A 22194-nucleotide genomic window follows, 5' to 3' on the forward strand; every position below is an offset into this window, starting at 1 on the left:
TGGTTCCACCACTAGATGGCGCTTCGTTCTCAAGGACACGTTAACACAAGCCAGCAATTTAGCTGCGCTGAGTTGCAATCATGTGATTTTAAAAACCCACCCCCACCGAACTGACGCTGCCAAACTGCACTAGAGATGAAGATGGCGGATTAATGGACTATTCGCGGTAAGTGGTGTTTTAATTTATAAAATTTGTTTGGGATTAGTTTACAGTTTATTTCCCAGTTTAGTTTTTTATCGGCCATTTTGAAAATCACTGGCACGAAAATACTATTAATGTCGATATTACAAAAGGCTGCACTACCGGATGAAGAGTGTTTGTGCTTTATAAATAAAAATGCCTTTAGAGTCTGACCGCGTGTTGTCTGGGTAAATTCAGCATTTATTTATTCTTTGGGTAAGAGTTAATCTGCAGGTTATATCTGTGAATATAATGTGATGCAGTTCATGAAGGACACAAGCTGAGGATAGATGTACAGGAGCTAGCGAGCTAAACGCTCATAACCGGGTTCATATTTTTCTCAATTTGGCCGTGACTTTGCGCGGTAGCGCAAGCGCTTAGTTACCGAGCTGGATAAAAACTCTGAAGTGTTTATCAGTTAAGGAGTGGGGGGAGGAGGAGGTGTGTGGGGGGGGAGGTGTGTGCATGTGTGGAGAGGTGTGGGTGTGTGGGGAGGTGTGGGGGGCTTCAGTACTCGGGAAGTTATAGTTTGGCTTCAGAGATTAACTTATATATACGAGTGTTATATCGCTTAACTTATTTGTATGAAAAGCGCATTAAGTAAATTCTCGGTTCATTTAATGCAGACGGTAATACAGACAGACCGGGGTTAACACTAACAAAGTTCAATGGTTAAAGTTATCCCAGTTTATTTACATTCCAGAATTCCCCAAAACAGTATTTTACACACTCTGTTGTGTAGGTTTAACTAATATCTTTTATATTTATTACAACTAGATATTCTGTAAAGTTTATTTATCTTTGTCTTCACTAAATTCTCCTGTTGTCTTTAATCAGAGCTCCGCTGTGGAGGATTGGGGGGTCAGACGGATGATGGTTGGCCTTTTGGAGCTACTGGAGGAGCCGGAACAAGCTGTTGAGGGAGCTGTAGGAGGGATGACGTCACAGTGCAACAGCCTTAGAATGATGTTTGGTCAGGTCTACTGTATATTCTGAACATAGAATTGCAAAACGTCTGATACTTTAGGGGGGAAACAAAGACTTAAACTGTTCCATCTTTAATATTTTAAAAAATGATATTTTAATATAAAAGAACCAGATAGAAACTGATAAGCAGCTGGTGTTATCCGGGTATTTTAATGACCTTTAAGCAAAGATTAAACATGTTTTTACCTTTTTTATACAAATGATTGTTTTACCTTTGACTAGTTTTGAAAGAATAAATTTTATTTTTAAAGTCATGTGTGCGTGTTTTAATTGTTGGGGGATTGTTTGTGTATTTAAAAATACATTTACTTAAACCAACAACTTCAAGGTGCAAAAAACAAGACCCGATGTTGTTTTAAATAGTCAAAGGGTTGGGCTAATAATAATGATTATGAATAATGCTTATAAACAACAGTTAAACACTTGATCATATGTATCTGTGCTAGTTTGTGTTTGTGATTATGTGACCCATAATCATTTTTTTCTCAGTATAAAATTTTTTTGGGGTTTTAAGAACTCCATCAAAAGAGTAAAGACAAACTTTAGAAGGAGTGGAAGGTAAGAAACCTCAGTGGAAAATACTGACTGTGACATGGTGCTAATTGCTCTGTGTGTGTGTGTGTGTGTTTTTGGCAGAGGGAAGGGTACTTCAGACTTACTTGTCTGTGCGCAAATGTTTGTGTTAAACAAACGGAGAAATACAGGAGCGCAGACAGACACACCTCTCATCCACAAACGCTTTAACTGTTGTCTTGTAAATCGTTGATTAAACCTATGAACACAGCTGTTCATCATCAGTCCTAAACACAAGCGCAGGGTCTGTTTTTGTCCTTAATTAAAAGACATCAATATGTTAATAATTTACACAATGATAACATGTTGTTTATGTTTAATGTTTATTTTACGGTAAAAGGTAATAAGCAATATTTAAAATAAAACAAACCAGGAAGTAAGTGTTTCATACATTAAAGTGCTGTGTATAACCAAGTGCCCCAACAGACATAGCAACAGTGTGGAGAGTGTGTGCGCTGTGGGGGATTGGAAGGTGAACGAAGATAATCATTTACAAGACAAAAGACGTTCAGAGGTGTGTTATGCCCTAAAACGCCCCCCTGCCACGGATTGCCCCCCATTACGCAATCGCTATCTTCAAAGAAAAGCCGCCGCCCCTTTTTATTCAAACAAGTTAGCGAGTGTTTTTCTTCCCCTCCGCTCGGTTTTGTGAACACAGTTGCGTTCAGTAACACTATGGAACCAATTACCTAAACAGCAGCAACAACAACCATTATGATCACACTTTGTTGAATTTATATTGCTTAAATATTTCTCAGCTCTGTCCTCTTTGCATTGCTACGTGTTTATTTACTTCCTTTTCGCATCGCACGTATAATGCACTCTAAAATTCAACTAACTTGGAAATGATATAACATCCAATCAAACATCACGTTATTAAAAGTAACGAATTTGTCACTACTCTTCTCTTATGCAGCACGGCTAAAAAGATAATAAAAATTACACCAAAGTGCTGCAGGTTTGGTGTCTGTGAGCTTTTCCTAATCAGAGTTACACGGGGGGCATTTTGTGGCTGATCCAGTTACACTCTACTTAGATACTAAGAGGAGGAGTTCATTTCTGTTCTTTTCATCCTAGCTTAATTTCATCTCATAAAATAATAGTAAGTTGGGGAAAGTCTGAATTCATGTCCCCAGCCAGTGTTGTGTATGGGCAGGGTAGCATCATGGCAGGATTTGTGTCATTTTTATTATCTTCTTAGCCGTGCTGCGTAAGAAAAGAGTAGTGACAAATTCATTACTTTCGTTACTAGACTATTTTGTCTGCAAGTGAAATACATCGATACGTTATTTACACCACGATAACATTACTGCAGAAGTATCTAGAGACGTAACTTTGAGACGTTCACAGTATATTCGAACCGTAGGCAGGGTTTATTTAGCAGAACATTACAAAACAGCCATGTCCAATAAAACAGTGCATCTTTAATAAGCCACATTGGTTTCGAGTCAGTAGTAAAATTAACGAAAGACTGAAAAGCCCCGTAAACTTGACCCTGACAATAATAGTCGATTGTTTTTATATTTATGTTTTTATATATATATATATATATATATATATATATATATATATATATATATATATTATATATATATATATTATTATTTTTTTTTTTTTTAATGTTCAAATTAACGTTTCAGAGTAGCCTATATAATTCGTCTTATCATCTGTTTACAGCGTTGGCTGATTTTGTGATTGAGACCCATGGGTTACATTGAAATATTTTTATTAGTAGTAGTAAGCCAGGCTTTAGTAACCTTGGATAAAATCTGGATATAAGCCCTCTCTCGCGCACGCTCTCTCTCTCACTCTTTCTCTCTCACACACACACACACACACACACACACACACACACACATGTACACACACAAACAAATACAACATGAAATCACGTAAAACCAAATGAAACTATGGCAAAAATATATAAGCAGTAAAAATTACAGTAGTATCCTGTAGGTGATTCCTGTCCTGATAACAGGCGCTAACCCTCTGGAACTGTTTATTTCTGTTAGTATTGTTTTTAAGTGTGAATGTTTATGGGGATTTAATCTGTCTCTGCTGCCGCATCTATTCGCCGTAGTGATAAGTGATTAATGTCCCATCAGATCTTTGATGGGGGAACGTTATGCTGGTTGAATGACTAAAGACATACTGATCCGTATGAACAGATATTTGTTCCAGATATTATGCGTTATTAATCGATTTGTTATGCCAATTTTTGACTATCAGCGAAAAAAAACATCAGCGAAAACATCAAAAATATAACGAAAACAAAGGAGTTAAATTTTAAGCTTTACTTTGCAGCAAAATATTATCTACCAGTGTATTAAACATAAATAGATAAAATACACCATAATGTAAAATACTGTACATAGCCCGCATTTGTATTTCGTACCTACAACGACTGGTATAGATAAATTACAGATGTTACCGTGTCTTTAAGGATTATTAAGGATGTCGTGAAAAATATTGCAATAAGTAGTTTTATTAATTAATTAATTAATTTAATCATTAATTAAAAATAGCATAAGCATCATGGATTGTGTATTGAGTGATTTAAATCTGTTTTATGAATCGTTTTTATCCCTCTTCTTTACCACATCATCTATTTATGAAACTATGTTGACATAAGTTATGTTATATATATCAAATATAGTAACCGGCTGCTTGGACACTGCAGTTAACTGAAGCAGTCAATGCTCCATCTGGCGGAATTATACAGCATTGCAGCCATCTTTTTAGAAAGCGCATGGGGGCGTTTATGGGGCGGGGCATCGTTAACTACATCATCGCGGGGGATCACATTCCGTGCACGGATCGATCATGGTCCTGTCACGGTCCGGCCCTTGACCTATCATGCTCCAAGCGGCTGTTTGACGTGGCTCCCATTGTATGTGTTCTACCCAAAGTATAATTTATACAAAATATAACATAGAAATAAAACGAATTAACCATAATTTTACCTTTGAAAAAAGTCAAAATAAATCCAGACATATAAATGTTTCCTTTAGTGTTTGTGTGCGCACGTGATGTCTATGTGTGTGTGTGTGTGTGTGTGTGTGTGTGTGTGTTTGTGAGACGGAATGTCTCCCTCCTCTTTTAGTTGAGAGGGGGGAGGACTACTGTGTGGGACGACTTTCACACAAAACACACACACACATACTAACAGAAACACTGTTTTATCAGCAAAATAATTATACTTCAGCATGCACTAACTAATGGAATCAGTGGTGTTAAGTAAAAATAAAAGAAATAACCAGCAATTTAACTTGGAAAATTATCACGAAAGAGCAAAGTGAGTAGGGATGTAATGGTATTATAAATACCATCGTACCGCAATAACGCAATTTTTTCGATAATACCATGGTCGCATGACTCGATAAAACGATAGGTCTTCTGAGTAAAGTTTGCTCAGGCGAATGGAGCGAACAGGAGGTAGCGGGAACTACAATTCCCATCTGCTCAGGCGTGGCCATAATCCTTTGCGGTCTGTTGTCGCTACAGATCCAGTAATGCGCACATCCCATTTAAAACCCGCTTACTTCGTAACAATTAATTACTCTTTCCATCTCTTTTCCTTCGCCTCTAATAGCAGTACTCGCTATTTCCGCATTACTGGATCTGTACCGTTACATCCCTAATAGTAAGCATTCCGATTGCGTGTGTGTGTGTGTGTGAGAAGGCAAGCAAAAGAGGGAAGACACACACACACACACTAACAAAATCAGTGCAGACTGAGAGAGAGAGCGAGAAAATGGAGCATTTATCTCTCTAATGAGACTTGCTTTTGCTTTAAGCGCGTGTACACGTGTGTTATAATAAACATGTGTGTGAAAGGACGACACACACACACACACACACACACACAGACATACTAAATAAAAGATGCTTTACAGGCACACACGTGGTCACAGTGTTATAGTAAACAGTACACGCGCGCACGGATGTTGACTATATGAGTGAAAGACACGCACTAAGACCGAGCAGGGGAGACGATTACCCACAAATCTGCAGCGCAAAATGGAGTGTGTAAATCCGCAGTGGTGATCATGTGACACTTGGTGTCAAAACAAAAAGCACACACATGATACATGATACTCGATGATGCTTGGTACTCGGAAAATCAAGGCACGCTCGTCTTTCAATTCAAACTTAATAAAAGAATTTTGCTCGCCTTGAGGAACACTCACAATCCGAGGTTCCACTGTATATATAAAGTTGATACAAAAGATATTTTATATAACATTTATGAAAGGAGTTTACAGAAAAGTCTCTAGGACAGAAGAGTTTGTAAAATAACCTGCTTTTGTGTCACTTAAGATTCAAAATGAAGAAAAAAGTGAGTCTGGTTAGGGAATGACTCTTACTGGCTACAATCCACACACACCACATACAATACAACACACACACACTACACACACTGAGACTGGTACAGATTAAATGTAAATTATGTTTAAACAAATAAATTTATAATCAGTGTTTAAATCATATTGAGGACTATAACTGAGTGGAAAGATCAGAAAAAAACTATGTTTATTACACTAGGGGGCGAAATAGAGCAATAAAGTGCTAATTAAATGTGTAGGTGACGATCTGGTCTGGTAATCAGGTGTGAGTTGTTATCTGGTCGATCTACAACATTAGATTAATCTGTCATGAGATTATCACTGAAGTAGCATTGTGTATAAAAATGAGTCATTTACCTTCAACAGTGAGTCTGACGTATCTGTATTTACCACCTCCGACACTACACTTGTAATCTCCTCCATCCTCTACAGTCAGGTGTGATATGAGCAGAGAGAGATTTCCTGAAGAGTGATCATTAACCAGCTGAAATCTCTCTTTGTACTGATCACTCTCAGGAGATATCCCTACCCATTTATTTGTTATGTGTTTCTCCCATGTGAATGTACCAGGTGTGGTGTGGAGGTCAGTGCAGGAGCAGGGCAGCAGTACTGAGTCTCCTGTGTCTGCAGTGATGTATTTTGTTTCTCTGGATTGTTCCAGTGTGCAGCCTGTAGGAACACACACATTAACAGACATCAGCATCTGCAACATCTGTACAGAACTAAACCCAACCTGTACTGTTCAAAACTCACTAACGTTCACAAGGGGAATGGAATTAAAATATGAAAATGTGAAAAGATAACATGCTCTAAATAGATATATTGTAAATACAGTTACAAGTGCAGTGTGTGTAAAATAACCCTGGTGGTGAGGAAGGCAAAGAGGACAAAGGCAGAGCAGAGGACAAAGTGGTGGAAGCTGAGAAAGGAAGAATGTTGTGAAGTCTTTAGGGAGGAGTTGAGACAGGCTATAGGTGGTCAGGAGGTGCTTTCAGTTGACTGGACAACTACAGCCAATGTGATCAGGGAGACAGGTAGGAGGGTACTTGGTGTATCATCAGGTAAGGGGAAAGTGGACAAGGAGACTTGGTGGTGGAATGTGAAGTCCAGGAGTGTATACAGGGAAAGAGGCTAGCTAAGAAGAAGTGGGACACTGAGAGGACTGAAGAGAGTAGACAGGAGTACAGGGAGATGCAGAGTAAGGTGAAGGTACAGGTGGCAAAGGCCAAACAAAGAGCATATGAGGACTTGTATGCTAGGCTAGACAGTAAGGAGGGTGAGGGGGATCTGTACAGGTTGGCAAGGCAGAGAGATAGAGATGGGAAGGATGTGCAGCAGGTTAGAGTGATTAAAGATAGAGATGGAAATGTACTGACAGATGCCAGGAGGGTAATGGGAAGATGGAAGGAGTACTTTAAGGAGTTGATGAATGAGGAAAACGAAAGAGAACAAAGAGTAGAAGAGGTGACTGTTGTGGAACAGGAAGTAGCAAATATTGGTAGAAGTGAGGTGAGAAGGGCGTTGAAGAGGATGAAGAGTGGAAAGGCTGTTGGTCCTGATGACATACCTGTGGAGGTATGGAAGTGCTTAGGAGAGGTGGCAGTAGAGTTTCTGACAAGTTTGTTTAACAAGATCTTGGAGAGTGAGAGGATTCCAGAGGAATGGAGGAGAAGTGTATTGGTGCCATTTTTTAAGAACAAGGGAGATGTGCAAAGCTGTGGCATTTATAGAGGTATAAAGCTAATGAGCCAGACAATGAAGCTGTGGGAAGGAGTAGTAGAAGCTAGGTTGAGGGCAGAGGTGAGCATTTGTGAGCAGCAATATGGTTTTATGCCTAGAAAGAGTACATCAGATGCAGTATTTGCTTTGAGGATGCTGGCGGAGAAGTACAGAGAAGGTAACAGGGAGTTGCATTGTGTCTTTTTAGATTTAGAGAAGGCGTATGACAGGGTGCCAAAAGAGGAGCTGTGGTATTGTATGAGGAAGTCTGGAGTGGCAGAGAAGTATGTTAGAGTGGTGCAGGACATGTGTGAGAGCTGTAAGACAGTGGTAAGATGTGCTGTAGGTGTGACAGAAGAGTTCAAGGTGGAGGTGGGTCTGCATCAAGGATCGGCTCTAAGCCCCTTTTTGTTTGCTCTGGTGATGGACAGGATGACAGATGAGGTAAGACAGGAGTCCCCATGGACTATGATGTTTGCAGATGACATTGTGCTCTGTAGCGAGAGCAGGGAACAGGTGGAGGAAAATTTGGAGAGGTGGAGGTATGCTCTGGAAAGCAGAGGAATGAAGGTTAGCCGCAGCAAGACGGAATACATGTGTGTAAATGAGAGGGACCCAGGAGTATCGGTGAGGCTACAGGGAGCAGAGGTAAAGAAGGTGCAGGATTTTAAGTACTTAGGGTCAACGGTCCAGAGCAACGGAGAGTGTTCAAAGGAGGTGAAGAGGCGTGTACAGGCAGGTTGGAATGGGTGGAAAAAAGTGTCAGGTGTGTTGTGCGATAAAAGAATATCAGCAAGAATGAAAGGAAAGGTGTACAGGACAGTGGTGAGACCAGCAATGCTCTACGGCTTAGAGACAGTGGCGCTGAAGAAAAGACAGGAGGCAGAGTTGGAGGTAGCAGAGCTGAAGATGTTGAGGTTCTCTTTGGGAGTGACAAGGATGGATAGGATCAAGAATGAGTTTATCAGAGGGAAAACCCACGTTAGATGTTTTGGAGATAAAGTCAAAGAGGCCAGATTGAGGTGGTTTGGACATGTTCAGAGGAGAGATTGTGAGTATATCGGTAAAAGGATGCTGAGGTTGGAACTGCCAGGCAGGAGGTCTAGAGGAAGACCAAAGAGAAGATTTATTGATGCAGTGAGAGAGGACATGAAATTAGTTGGTGTGAGAGAAGAGGATGCAGAGGATAGTGTTAGATGGAGGCAAATGATTCGCTGTGGCGACCCCTGAAAGGGAACAGCCGAAAGACAAAGAAGAAGAAGAAGATCAATTTAACTGTAAAGAAGTCTAATCCAAAGATCTTAAATCTACAACATGTCTAGTCCGTTTTTATCTTGTGTTCCTCTGCAGCACTGAAACTCTGCATGTATTTCACTCTGAACACCTAAACACACTTCTATTTTAGTGACACGCAACCAAAGAGGCCAACTGCTGCTGGAGGAAGTGACAGTGTGAACACACCACATGGGTAAGCAGTTTAGTGACATCATCCCCACATTCTGTGACCAGTGTACACACCCCAGTGTTTCAAGCATCATTAAAATGATTGGCACTAAATCTTGTAGTATAAGCACATGTATGATGCTATAAGAACCTCAATGAGTAACAGCCAATGAGAGAGCAAAAGGAAACTGTAGGGAGACGAGGCAGGAACAACCAGAACACCAATCATGATGAAGGAGACTCAGCGTTCTACATGAACCCGGACATAGACGGGGATTAATAAAGCTCTGGCACAAAGTTCTTATTTAATAAACGTTAAACAGATTTGATAAAAAAAAGTAGTAATGATAACTGCCTTATGTTTACATTTATATTTAGTTTGATGATAAACAGTAAACACAACTCAGTTTAGTGTGCACATTACTTTTTCCCAATATGACGTATATAGCTGCAAAATTTCCATTCTGTAAATAGGAAATTATTACACAGTTATTACACAAAGTGTTTTCTTACATTTCTGTTTAAAATAGAAAGAGAGAGAAAGAGAGAGAGAGAGACTCACCTTTAGTAGCATGAAGCTGTATGAGGAGGAGAAGAAAACACACCTGCATTCTTACTGAGGACCCAAACACACACATTAATCCAAAGAGATAATTAGAGCTAAACACACACTGACCAACTGCTGCACCGTGTCTCATCATAATGAACACACTCTACAGATCACACACTGCACGTTAAGCACCTTACGCTATTCACACCTTTACAGGAAGTGCAGCCACAGGAAGTACAAAATTAGCAGAACATCACTAACCAGACAGAAGTTAGAAAGACTTTAATGTCTGTTCTAGAACTTAACTAAGTTTATACTATAAAATCTTCTATTGCAAATAAACTTTCAACTATTACTCATTTCAAATTCCACCATAGTTAACACAGGTAGTGCAAAGTTAGGAGCACTATTCAAAGCCCCTGCAGAGCCTGAAAGAGGAATGACATCATCAACAGATGCTACAGTATTTGTGCCCTTAGCACTAGAGCCCCCTGCTGTAGCCTCATTGTACACATATGACTGCCTGGCCACTGGCAACACCAGCACCATCATCGAGTTTGCTGACGACACCGTCATGGTGGGCCTGATCACTGACAGCAATAAGACAGCTTACCTGGAGGAGATCAGGAATCTGTAGAACTGCTGTCAGAGGAACAACCTTCTCCTGAACATCAGCAAGACAAATGGGTTAATAGTGGACTTCAGTAGAAAACAGAAGAAGAACTACCACACCCCTGTCAGGATAAACTAACCTAGGCGACCAGATGACTTAGCTTTAGCAATTAGCCCAATGTACCGTGGATGGTGAACCCAAACGCGGAAGAAAGCGAGTAGGTAGGATAACCACGCGTTTTAGTCTAAGGACTCTCACAAAAGGGGAGCAAGGGAAAAACACAAATTTAACCCGCGTCCTATAAACACACACTCAAGATCAGAAAGCGAAACCCAAATAAAGTGAGTACTCACGAATCGATGATGGACAACCAGAACTGACATGGGCTGAACTCAATGACTGAGCGCTGAATCGTGGTTTGTTTACTCCTCTTATACTTCCTGATTCGCGACCGCTTTACTTCCGGGTCCTAGTGCCGGTCGCCGGTTGAGTGTGCATGACAGTACCCCCCTGTCCAGGACCAGCTCCTGACGGTCCTGGGGTGGAGGATACCCGACGACGGTAGTCCCGGATTAATTTGGGGTCGAGAATGAACCGGGCCGGGACCCAAGACCGTTCCTCGGGGCCGTAGCCTTCCCAATAGACCAGGTACTGGGTGCCCCTGCCCCGAGGGCGTGAGTCGAGGATCCGGCGCACAGTGTAAGTGGGACCACCGTTGATGATCCGGGGAGGAGGAGCAGGGGGGGATGGGTGGATTCATTGGAGAGGTGGTGAAGTGTTTTAGTTGGGAGGTGTGGAAAACTGGGTGGATCCAGAGCGCCGCAGGCAGCTGGAGCCGGGAGGTGACAGGGTTTATCCGGTGGGTGATGCAGTCTGGGGGTGATAACCGGAGGACAGACTGCAGGTGGAATTGATCAGACGGCAGAAGGCCTTCCAGAACCGGGTGGTGAACTGGAGCCCCCTGTCCGAGACGATGTCCTTGGGGAACCCATGCAGGCGGACTACGTGTTCCAAAATCAGCTCGGCAGTGTCTTTGGCTGATGGGAGTCCGGTGAGGGCCACCAGGTGTACGGCTTTGGAGAACCGGTCGATGATGGTTAGGATGGTGTTCTTTCCTTCGGAAACCGGCAGGCCCGTGATAAAATCTAAGGCGATGTGTGTCCAGGGCCGTTGGGGAACGGGCAGGGGCTGAAGCTCTCCGGAGATAGGCTGGTTGGAGTCCTTGGCCCTGGCGCACACCGGGCACGCCTGAACGAACTCCTCAACGTCCCTCCTCATGGTGGGCCACCAGAACGCCCGTCTTACAAACTGAGGGTGCGCCGAGTCCCGGGGTGTCCTGCGACGAACGAGGAGTGGCCCCACTGGAGAACTTCGGGAATCAGACGCTGAGGAACAAAGAGTCGTCCAGGCGGCGCACCTGCCGGCCCAGTCTCCGCAGCCTGAGCCTGGCAAACCCTTGTCTCTATATTCCAGTGGAGGGGTGCGATGATCCGTGAGGTGGGGATGACAGGCACGGGGTCCGCCCGGGGCATCTCCTCTTCTTGTTGGCGGGAGAGGGCGTCGGCCTTGGTGTTCTTGGACCCCGGGCGGTATGACAGATGGAAATTGAAGTGTTCAAAAAACAATGCCCACCGTGCCTGTCGTGGATTGAGTTGTTTTAAATTCCGGATGGTGATGAGGTTCTGATGATCCGTCCAGACCATGAACGGCTCACTGGCGCCCTGGGGTCAAATTTCTTGGAGAAGAAGCCACAGGGGTGTAGCTTCTGGTCTGGACCTCGCTGAGAGAGAACAGCGCCAGCGCCCACATCTGAAGCGTCCACTTCGACAACGAACAGTTGGTTGGCATCTGTGTGAAGAAGAATGGGTGCAGTGGTGAAGCGGTGACAGAGTTCTTGGAAGGTGGAGGTGGCTTCAGGAGTGAGATGTCAGTGAGATTGCCCCGGATAAAGCGACGATAGAAGTTCGCAAACCCGAGAAACCGTTGAAGCTGTTTGAGAGTCCTGGGTAGGGGCCAATGACGAACAGCTTCCAGTTTCTGCGGATCCATGGCCACACCCTGGGACGAGATGACAAAACCCAGGAACGTGGTGGAGTGCTGGTGAAAGGCACACTTTTCCAACTTACAGCACAGTTGGTGAGCGAGCAGTCTCTTAAGAACTGCCCGTACATGTTGGATATGTTCTTCGGTGGTGCGAGAGTAGATGAGGATGTCGTCTAAATATACAAACACCCATAGTCCAAAGGGGATGACCAGGCTCTCGTAATGTCCTGTGGGAGTGATGAAGGCCGTTTTCCACTCATCACCCTCTCTGATGCGCACCAAGTTGTAGGCGCTCCGGAGGTCCAACTTTGTGAACACGGTGGCACCAGAGAGGGCGTCCAGGGCTAAGTTGGTAAGCGGCAACGGATGTCGGTTTTTGACAGTGATTTTATTCAACCCCCAATAGTCGACACATGGACGAAGTTCTCCCCCTTTCTTCTTCACGAAGAAGAAGCCGGCGGCCGCTGGCGACGAGGAGGGCCAGATGGTTCCATGGCGAAGGGCACTGGCGACGTATTCCTTCATCGCCTGTGTCTCAGCAGCCGACAGTGAGTACAGATGGCCACGGGGGGGGGGGACAGAACCTGGCTGCAGCTCTATCGCCAGGTCATAAGGGCGATGTGGTGGAAGGTGAGTAGCTCTCCGTTTACAAAAGACTGCAGCCAGGTCCCGGTAGGCAGAAGGAATGGCATTGGTGTCGACATCGGGGGCCTCGGACTTCGTGGAACACGTCCCAGCTGGGTCCCGTAGGCACAGCTCAGTGCAGGTCGGACCCCACTGGAGGATTCTATTTTTAGTCCAGGAGATGAAAGGGTCGTGTTGTAGCAGCCAGGGGTATCCGAGAATGATGGGAGGTGAGGAAATGGAGGTGAGGTGGAATTGGATGGGTTCGTGGTGTTGATTGATGATGAGGGTGATGGTCTGAGTCTGGTGGGTGATGGGGCTGGACGACAGGGGCCGACCGTCGACGGAGGTAATTTGCATTGGCTGGGATAACGCCTCAATCTTTACCCCCAGTTCATTGGCATACGTGGAGTCAATGAAGTTGCCGGCGGCACCGGAGTCGATGAACGCTGCACTTCTGACTCATTTGTGGCCAAATTGGAGGATTACCTGAATAGTAAGACGAGAGGTGGTTGTGTTGGTTGTGCTGGAGATTTGGAGGGAGCCCGATGAGTCTCTCCTCCGGCTCACCGGGGCATCGCGTTTCCCGGACGAAGAGGGCAAATCACCCAGTGGTGTGCCGCGGACCCACAGTAAGCACACAACCCCTCTCGATACCGGCGTGCGCGTTCTGCTGTAGTCAGGGAGGCGCGTCCTAATTGCATGGGTTCCCCGGCTCCGGTGTCAACCATGGCAGGAGGTGGAGATCCGACAGGTCCAGTGGTGGCAGCGGTGAAAATGGTCGGTGGTGAAGGTGCAGGATGGTGAGAGGTGAAAGCAGGTGGCAGGGTCCTTGGGGCTGGCTTCGGACGAGAGAGAAGGCGCTGGTCGATGCGGAGGGCTAGCTGGATTAATCATTCCAGCGTAGCTGGAAGCTCTCGTCCGGCAAGCTCGTCCTTTATGCGTGACGCCAGCCCCTCGTAGTAGGATGTCAGGAGCGCGGCGTCTCCCCAAGATGTCTGCACGGCGAGGGTTGTAAATTCCGTGGTGTAGCGGCTCACGGACAATCCACCCTGCCGCAGGTGATAGAGCTTAGTGTCGGTCTCCACCTCGCCGGCAGGGTGTTCGAAAGTGAGTCGAAGCTGGCATGTAAATTCATTGTATGAATGGGCGGTGTCCGAGTCTGATTTAATCACTGCCGTGGCCCACTCAGCTGCCTGCCCAGTTAGCAACGAAACGAGGAGAGCAATGCGTAGCCGATCGGGGGAGTATTTGGTGGAATCAAACACCAGATCGAGCGCTGTTAAGACTATACACACTACTAACACACTACACTTCCCATCCGTGCCATTCCATTTCTCTGGTAATGCGAGAAAGACATGGGGGCGGGGTGATGCGGAGCCGCAACCGCCACGACGGGAGGCCAGCTCGCCGCGCCAGCAACAGCCGCCCGGAGATCCGCGTTCTCCCGCCTGAGCTCCGCGAGCTTGGACGCTCTGGCGCAGAGTAGCGACCTCTCCGGTTAGCTTATTGATTAGCTTGGCATGCTGGTCAACCACGTCGCAGAGATGCGCGTAATCCGCTGGGTTCACCGCTTTAGGTCACCGATTGAGTGTGCATGACAACCCACATCACCAACGAGAGCCCAGTGGATAGAGTAGACAGCTTCTGATACCTTGGTGTTTACATCACGCAGGATCTGTCATGGTCATGTCACATCAACACCGTAGCAAAGAAGGAACTTAGGAACTTTAAATCCTGCACCATGGAGAGCATAAAGAAGGTAGATATCACAACCTTGTTTGGGAACAGCATCATGTTGGTCAGACGAGCTCTGCAGAGCGTGATGTGATAAGCTGAGCGTGTCATCAGCTCCGAGCTCCCTTACTGTATCTGCACTTAATCTATAGCAAGCGGTGCTAAAACAAGGCCAGGAAGATAGTGAAGGACCTCAGCCACCCACCAATGGACTGTTCTTCCTGTTGCAGTCAGGAAAGTGCTTTTACTCCCTGAAGGCCAATATCACAATCTGAAAGACGACTGAGGAGAAGCTTCTTCCCACAGGCTATACGAGCTCTCAACCAGAACATCTCACAGAACTAAATGCTCTTATCTGTTTTCTTCATTATTTCTCAATAAAAACCCCTCACCCAACATTTAAACACAATTGCACATGGCTTACATGTTGCACACATATATTTTTTTTAATAAAATCAAAACATATTTGTTTTGAACCCTACTGTACATTGCATATTTTATAAGCTGCAAATGTTTAATTCATGAAACTAGTTGCTGGTGCACTACATTAAATCCATGTAGTGATGATTAAGGACATTTGTCCTCCATGCCAGCAGAGGTCAGACTGATCTAGTGTAGAGTGTAACCTCTGCTCGTTACTTCACATGCATTAAGAACTTTATTCTGGTCAGGGTTGTGATGGATACATAGTCCATAGTAAAAAGACAGGGAATAAGGCAGGAATACAGCCTGGAGAGGCCAGACAATAACAAGGCACCATGCCCACACACTCATTCACACCTAAAGATGATTTCAAACCACCAATCCATCCACCTGCATGTTTTAGACAGTAAGAAGAACCTGAAGAACCCAGATGAAGCCCACACAGAGATGGGAGATCAGGGGAAACTTTACACAGGCAGTAACATGACCTCAGCGTCAAACCAGAGAGTCTGAAGTTGTTAGGACTGGAGTACTGAGCTTCAATATATTAAAGGGGAAATGTTTACACAGAGAATGCAGCAGGATAATATGCTGAGGAAAAAGTGCTTAATACTGTAGAAAGAAAGCAAATCAGAGATAATGAACTAATCATCCAGCTCTATCAGGTGACATAAGGACAGGATTGTGGCTGAGGGAGGTGGAGGAAGGTTTTGGAAAATGGACTGGACATCTGGCTTTGGAAGAGGAAAAGGGACTCAACAGATGAAGATGATTAATGATGTGAAAATTGTTTACAATCACTAATGTGACATGGATTTATTTATTATGTTGAATTTGATACAAAAAAATGGAAATAAAAGTTTTTATAAATATTTCATCTTTAAACAAAATCCATCAGTTCTAAAAGCATTTACAATACAGGACTAGTACATGTACAAAATTATGTAAGAGAATGTATACAATGTGCAGAGATTTAAATGATGTATATGTTGTGAAAGTGAAACAAAAGCATGTGAGTATCAGCAATAAAAATATAAATGATTTACTCACATATTGTATGAATTTGTTAAAATATTATTAGGCAGAAAATTGGGAGCTGAAGGTCTAAAAAAAAGATTTAAAAAGAATATGAACACAAATGACAATACAGTAATTTCCTGATTTCATGAGAAATACAAGAGTCTTTGATGCATAACTAAATTTAATATTTTGGATCTATTTCAGTTATCAGCCTTAGTTTTCAAAGACACAGGTGGATGATGTAATACACTCATGTGATATAAACTCATGGAACTATCTGATCTGTTAATCAGGTGTGTTGAGGGTCACTGCTGTTAAACATGTGTCTCTTCTGCTGATGATGTTCTCTACTGCAGATTCACTTTTCCATCTCCATCAGCTCTGCTGTAATGAACTCTATCAGGACTATATGGAGAGTCTATATGGAGAGTAAAATAGACAAGAAACATTCAGTCAGTTCAGCAGATAAACTGGATTCATGGATGTTGAACTTTGAAGTGCTTGAGATGCTCCTGAGATGCAGACAGGTCACTGGAGTTTGTTATTACCTATGCAGTCCTGTCCTGTTCATGTAAATATCTTCAATATATGAACTTAATAACTAAAATAAATTATACAACAATTTAAACTAAATGTGTACCTTTCTTTCTGGTGCTGCAATAGACCACAGCTACGATGATGTGCAGAAAGATCACAGTCACCCCAGCGAAGGGGACGAAGGGGAGAGACTCTGAAGAGATGTTATTAATGATATCAACATTAGACATGAACATTTTTATAGATGCTATAAGAGAATATTACATATGCACTGAAGTATGAGCATTTTCAGGTAAACCACAGACGTGTTTATGTAGAATGAATTAACACTATATTTGAAATAAATGTAATGAAATATTTCATGCTGAATGCACTTTTATACATGAAGTTTTTAATACGAAACATCTGGATCAGTTGTGGTTTGAATACATAAATTAAATGTAGATTTATTTTCTTTCTAGAAAAGGTTCATTAATTGATTCTCTAAACCGTTTATCCTGTACAGGTTTGAGTCTGGAGCCTCTCCAGCAGACTTAGGGGACAAGGCAGGGTGCACACACACACACACACACACACACACACACACACACACACACACACACTCCATGCACACAGAGACAGGAATCAAATGTGGATGACAATTGAACCCGGACGCTGGAGGTGTAAGGGGACAGTGCTAATCACTAAGCCACTGCCGCTGAGTTTAATCAAACACAAAGCACTGTATTATTAAAAAGGAAAGCAAAAACAAAGCTAAAACTACTTAGTACTACTACTACTATAATAATAATAATAACAATAATAATAATAATAAAAGGTGGAGAAAGTAGAAAGAATAATAATTATTAATAAAAACAAGAGGAGAAGAACAAAAGGACAAAAGATAGAGAATATAAAGTGTGATTCTCTCTGTTTCTCTCTCTCGTGTGTGTCTGTGGGGGGGGTGTATGTGTGTGTATGTGTGTGTGTGTGTGTGTGTGTGTGTGTGTGTGTTTGTGTGTGATTCTGTATTAATCACATTTGTTTGAGTGTCTTATGACTGTTCTTGTATTATGGAATCTCCAGCAGGGGGCGTAGCTTTTCCTTTAAAGTCCCAAAGTTATGGGATTAATGTTTGGGACGTTCAGGAGGTTTAAAACCTATTTATTTATCCAAGCATTTTTGTGAATAGATTTGTCTTAGGTAAAGGAGCAGATCTGGGGGACTCATGGACTTAGAGTATTATGGTGAACTGGTATGTTTAGACGCCGTCTTCCCCACTCTCACTGGTCACTCAGGTTTGTTGACGGTGGAGTGACTGGTTGCTTTACTTCCCAGGGAGTCGCTCTGACAGTAGTGCAGCTGTAATCATGTTTATATGAATGAGTTTATTCATTAATGCTGCTGTTTCTATAGTAACAGTGTCACGAACCCCTGTTTCTCCTCCATTTTTGGTTGTTTTGGTTTGTTGTTTTTTTCCCCACGCTGTCAGATTTCTCTACACGCGGTCATGTTTTCTCTAGACTGTCACGTCTCTTCCCACGCCTCCGTACCGCCCCTCCCACACACACCGGTTCCCCGTTCACAAATAATTTCTCCTGGCATTTAAGGGAGAAATAGACTTAAATCCTTGCTGCCGAATTATTGCGTGCTCCACAGCCCAGTTTTTCTCGCGGTTATTTTTCTAGGATTCATGTGTATTTCGACCAAGTGCTTTGTTTAACGGCTTTCGCTTATCGCTCTTCGCTTCGGATTTGTTAGACCTGATATCTGCTTCACGGACACCGATTCACGCTTCGCCCCTCAACTTTGCTATCGTCTCCCGCTTCGGATTTGTTTGATCTGACTCTGATTGCTCTCACGGGTACCGTCTCACGCTTCGCCCCTCGACTACGCTTCCTTTTATTACTTCCGGATTCCTCACACTTTAAGACACCAACAGGTGAAACTACTCTGCTCTTCTCGTTATCTCTGACCCGTGCGGATCTGCATCCACTTCTGTTTTTTCCACTGCATAACGACACCCAGCAGCCATCATCCACGTCAAGGCTAACTGTAGGATCTCACTTCATTAAAACATCAGAGCCTTACTGCAGAGCTGCATCTCAATCCTCCTTTACAACTCTGTATTCACTATACAGTTGCATCTGTGATAAAGTTACACCAAGCACTACCCACCCTATCCCCTTCACTTTCATTATTAAAGTTTTTCAACTGTCATTCCACAGTGGTGTCTGCTCTTGGGTCATATCAGGCTGCCTGACCTCGCTTAGCCCCGTGACAAACAGTTTACACAGGGACAGCTGTAAGACAGATGTTCCAGAAGCTCTAAACTTAATTAAAAATATGTTTAATTTTTCCCTCAGCACTTATTTGAAATAAATTGAATTAAATATATTTTATGCTGTTTATACTTAGTAATTTTATATAGCTGGTTTTACTTTCCTAAAATCTGGATGATTGTAAACAGTTTAAAAAGTGTAGTTTTGTTATTTCTGAATGTTCTTTTCCTGTATTGGAAATGTTAACAATAAATATGAATCACTAAAAGTGTTAATGACGTTAATGCAGTGAATTAATCGTTACCTTTTCCAGATGTTTCAGGGTGTGTGTTCATTTTGTTCTTGACCACCAGGGGTGGTTTTGTAGGTGTGACGTCTACAAGAACTAGAAGAAACAGATAAATGTAGTGTGTGAGTGTTGTGTTTGAGTTTGGCTCCGCGCTGATGCATTAACCTGCACTAACTATCCTGACTGTGTGTTACAGTGGTGTGTAGTACCTGCTGTGGAAGTGGGTTTGGTCTTTGGTCTGGGTGTTGAAGGTCTTCTTCTGGCCTCTGCACAGAGAAAAACATTTAATCTGTTATAAATAAATCCAGGAAATGTAGTGTGGATCAGAACACACACTCAAATAATCCTTAATCATGAACACACACATGGAAACATGAAACAGAAGCATTTTTCTCTTTTTTGGGAGTAAAATTAGACAATATATTTAGTGTGATTGCTGCCTCACGCGGCTGTAAATGTGTGTTCATTTTATTCGGATTACGTAAATATTAATTCACTCTGAGTGGAGATCATTTTACCTTTAACTGTGACTGAGACGTCTTTATAGTCATTGTTGCTGATGTGACACCTGTACCATCCTCCATCCTCTACAGCCAGGTGTGATATGAGCAGAGAGAGATTTCCTGAAGAGTGATCATTAACCAGCTGAAATCTGTCTTTGTACTGATCACTCTCAGGAGATATCTCTACATATTTATCTGTTATGAGTTTCTCCCATGTGAATGTCCCAGGTGTGGTGTGGAGGTCAGTGCAGGAGCAGGGCAGCAGTACTGAGCCTCCTGTGTATGCAGTGATTTCTTTTGTCTCTCTCGCTTCCAGTCTGCAGCCTGTAGGAACACACACAGTTACTGATCTGTTAATGAGCAGTTCACCATCGCTTCATCTCGCTTTCATCAGCAACTCTACACAACTAGACACAACCTGTAACTTAAAACCTATTAACATCCAGCACTCTCTAGCTACAATATAAGCAGTATGTTATTGTTGTTTTTTTAAATCTTGTGTTATTCTACAGCACTAATCATTTTCACTCTAAACAGCTAAACACACTTCTATTTTAGTGGCAAATGACCATAGAGGCCAACTGCTGCTGGAGGAAGTGGAGGAGGTGACAGTGTGAACACACTATATGAGTTAGCAGTTTAGTGACACCATCCTTACATTCTGTAAACAGTGTAGACACCTCAGTGTTTCAAGAATCATTAAAATGATCGGCTTTAAATCTTGTGGTATAAGCACATGTAGAAACATCCAATGAGATAGGGGAGACCGGGGATGGTTGTAACACTTTTTGCTTTACCACCTATAACTCACAAAATTTTTGAGCTAGAGTTTTTAAACTTTTATACAAAATACCCACATTTGTTTGCTACAAACGGCACTAAATCAAATCTCTGCAAGAATATCACAGACCTTGTGAGTTCATGACAAATACATGGTGTTCCTTTGTTACAACCTACCCCACCACCGGGGTAGGTTGTAACACATGCTGGGGTGGGTTGTAACAGTTAGACAAAAGAAGCAAAAACATTGACCACACCATGCTGTATGCTTCAAAAAGAGGTTTTATTGAAATAAAAGAACAAGACCACAGAACAATGTCTTTCTCTCTGTGACTGACCATAACTCAAATCCACTTTAAGTTTGACTCAGGTGCTGTGTACCTTGGTGTGATTATCGATTCCAGCCTTTCATTTGAAGCTCATGTAGATAATATTACCAGGATAGCATTCTTTCACCTCAGAAATATTGCCAGGATGAGAAATTTATTGTCGCTAAACGATGCAGAAAAACTAGTTCATGCTTTTATCACCTCTAGGTTGGACTATTGTAATGCCTTACTGTCTGGTTGTTCAACTAGGTGCATTAATAAGCTTCAGCTAGTCCAGAATGCAGCAGTCCTCACTAAAACCAGAAGATATGACTGAAGTGAAGTGAAGATCCTCCCTGCCATCTGATTCTTATCCCATGATTAAGGATGTTTTATGTTATATACTACTGCCAGTTGATCTGCAAACTTTTTGACCTAACAGAATTTGGAATAGAAAACCTGAGTACAAAAAATGTTTAAAATTGTCTGACACTTACGCTAGTATTCAGTTCTACTCTGGCCTCCAATGGCTAACCTGTCATATGCTTACCTCACGTGGAGTCAGTCCATAATACAGGTCTGCTGCCTGAGTCAAATAGCCAGCCAGCACCTTCTCCTGCACCTCAGAGAGAACTTTGTTGCTACTGCGGTAACCTACACTTGGAAGATCACTGGACCCCAGGTCTCTCAGCTTCTGAAGTGATTTGCAGTATCTGCTCAATGTTACATGGCAGATCCCATGTGCCTTCGCAACTGACCTGACTGACTTGCCCTTCTTTGTGACTTCATCAGATGCTGTTTTTAAAACACTGGCAGGCACACCTCTTTTAGTCGTTCTTTTCCATTGTCTAGGCATTCTTTAAAATTATTAAAATCTGGAAACTGTCCTTAGTTGTATGTAAGGGGATGGTTGTAACACTTTTTAAAGACATGTTACAACCCACCCCACTCCTCTTAGCCATTGTTTAGCTAGCTGTAGTAGGAGAGTGGTTTGAAATTAGCAAGGGATGAATGAATCACATTTTACCTAAGAAACTACAATTTAATCAAATATAAGTTATATGATTTTATCTGCAATAGTATAAATACTAAACAAAATATAGTCTTGGTCAAAAAAAGTACTTTCTTACCTCAAAATCTGTTTTTTAATAATAGAATCTGCATGTATTTGTTCCCAGCTTTGATATCCACCATGTGGGTTTAGGGAGGAAGTGGGTAAACACTGAAATGATGATATGGCTCTTATCCTATCCCTGA

General features: G+C 42.8%; 1 protein-coding gene across 1 annotated transcript in view; it reads right to left on the reverse strand.

Annotated features, from left to right (window-relative positions):
* The window catches only part of LOC128541110 (uncharacterized), a 48583-nt gene extending 26790 nt beyond the window's left edge, over nucleotides 1-21793 (reverse strand). The window contains exons 1-2 of the mRNA XM_053511310.1: nucleotides 21493-21793; nucleotides 19865-20173 (exon numbers count right to left, since the gene is read on the reverse strand). Coding sequence (XP_053367285.1) covers nucleotides 19865-20173; nucleotides 21493-21793 — 610 coding nt within the window. The remainder of the gene's footprint in view (nucleotides 1-19864; nucleotides 20174-21492) is intronic.
* Nucleotides 21794-22194: the final 401 nt, after the last annotated feature.

This window comes from Clarias gariepinus, chromosome 2 (assembly GCF_024256425.1).
Source record: "Clarias gariepinus isolate MV-2021 ecotype Netherlands chromosome 2, CGAR_prim_01v2, whole genome shotgun sequence".
Lineage (NCBI taxonomy): Eukaryota > Metazoa > Chordata > Actinopteri > Siluriformes > Clariidae > Clarias > Clarias gariepinus.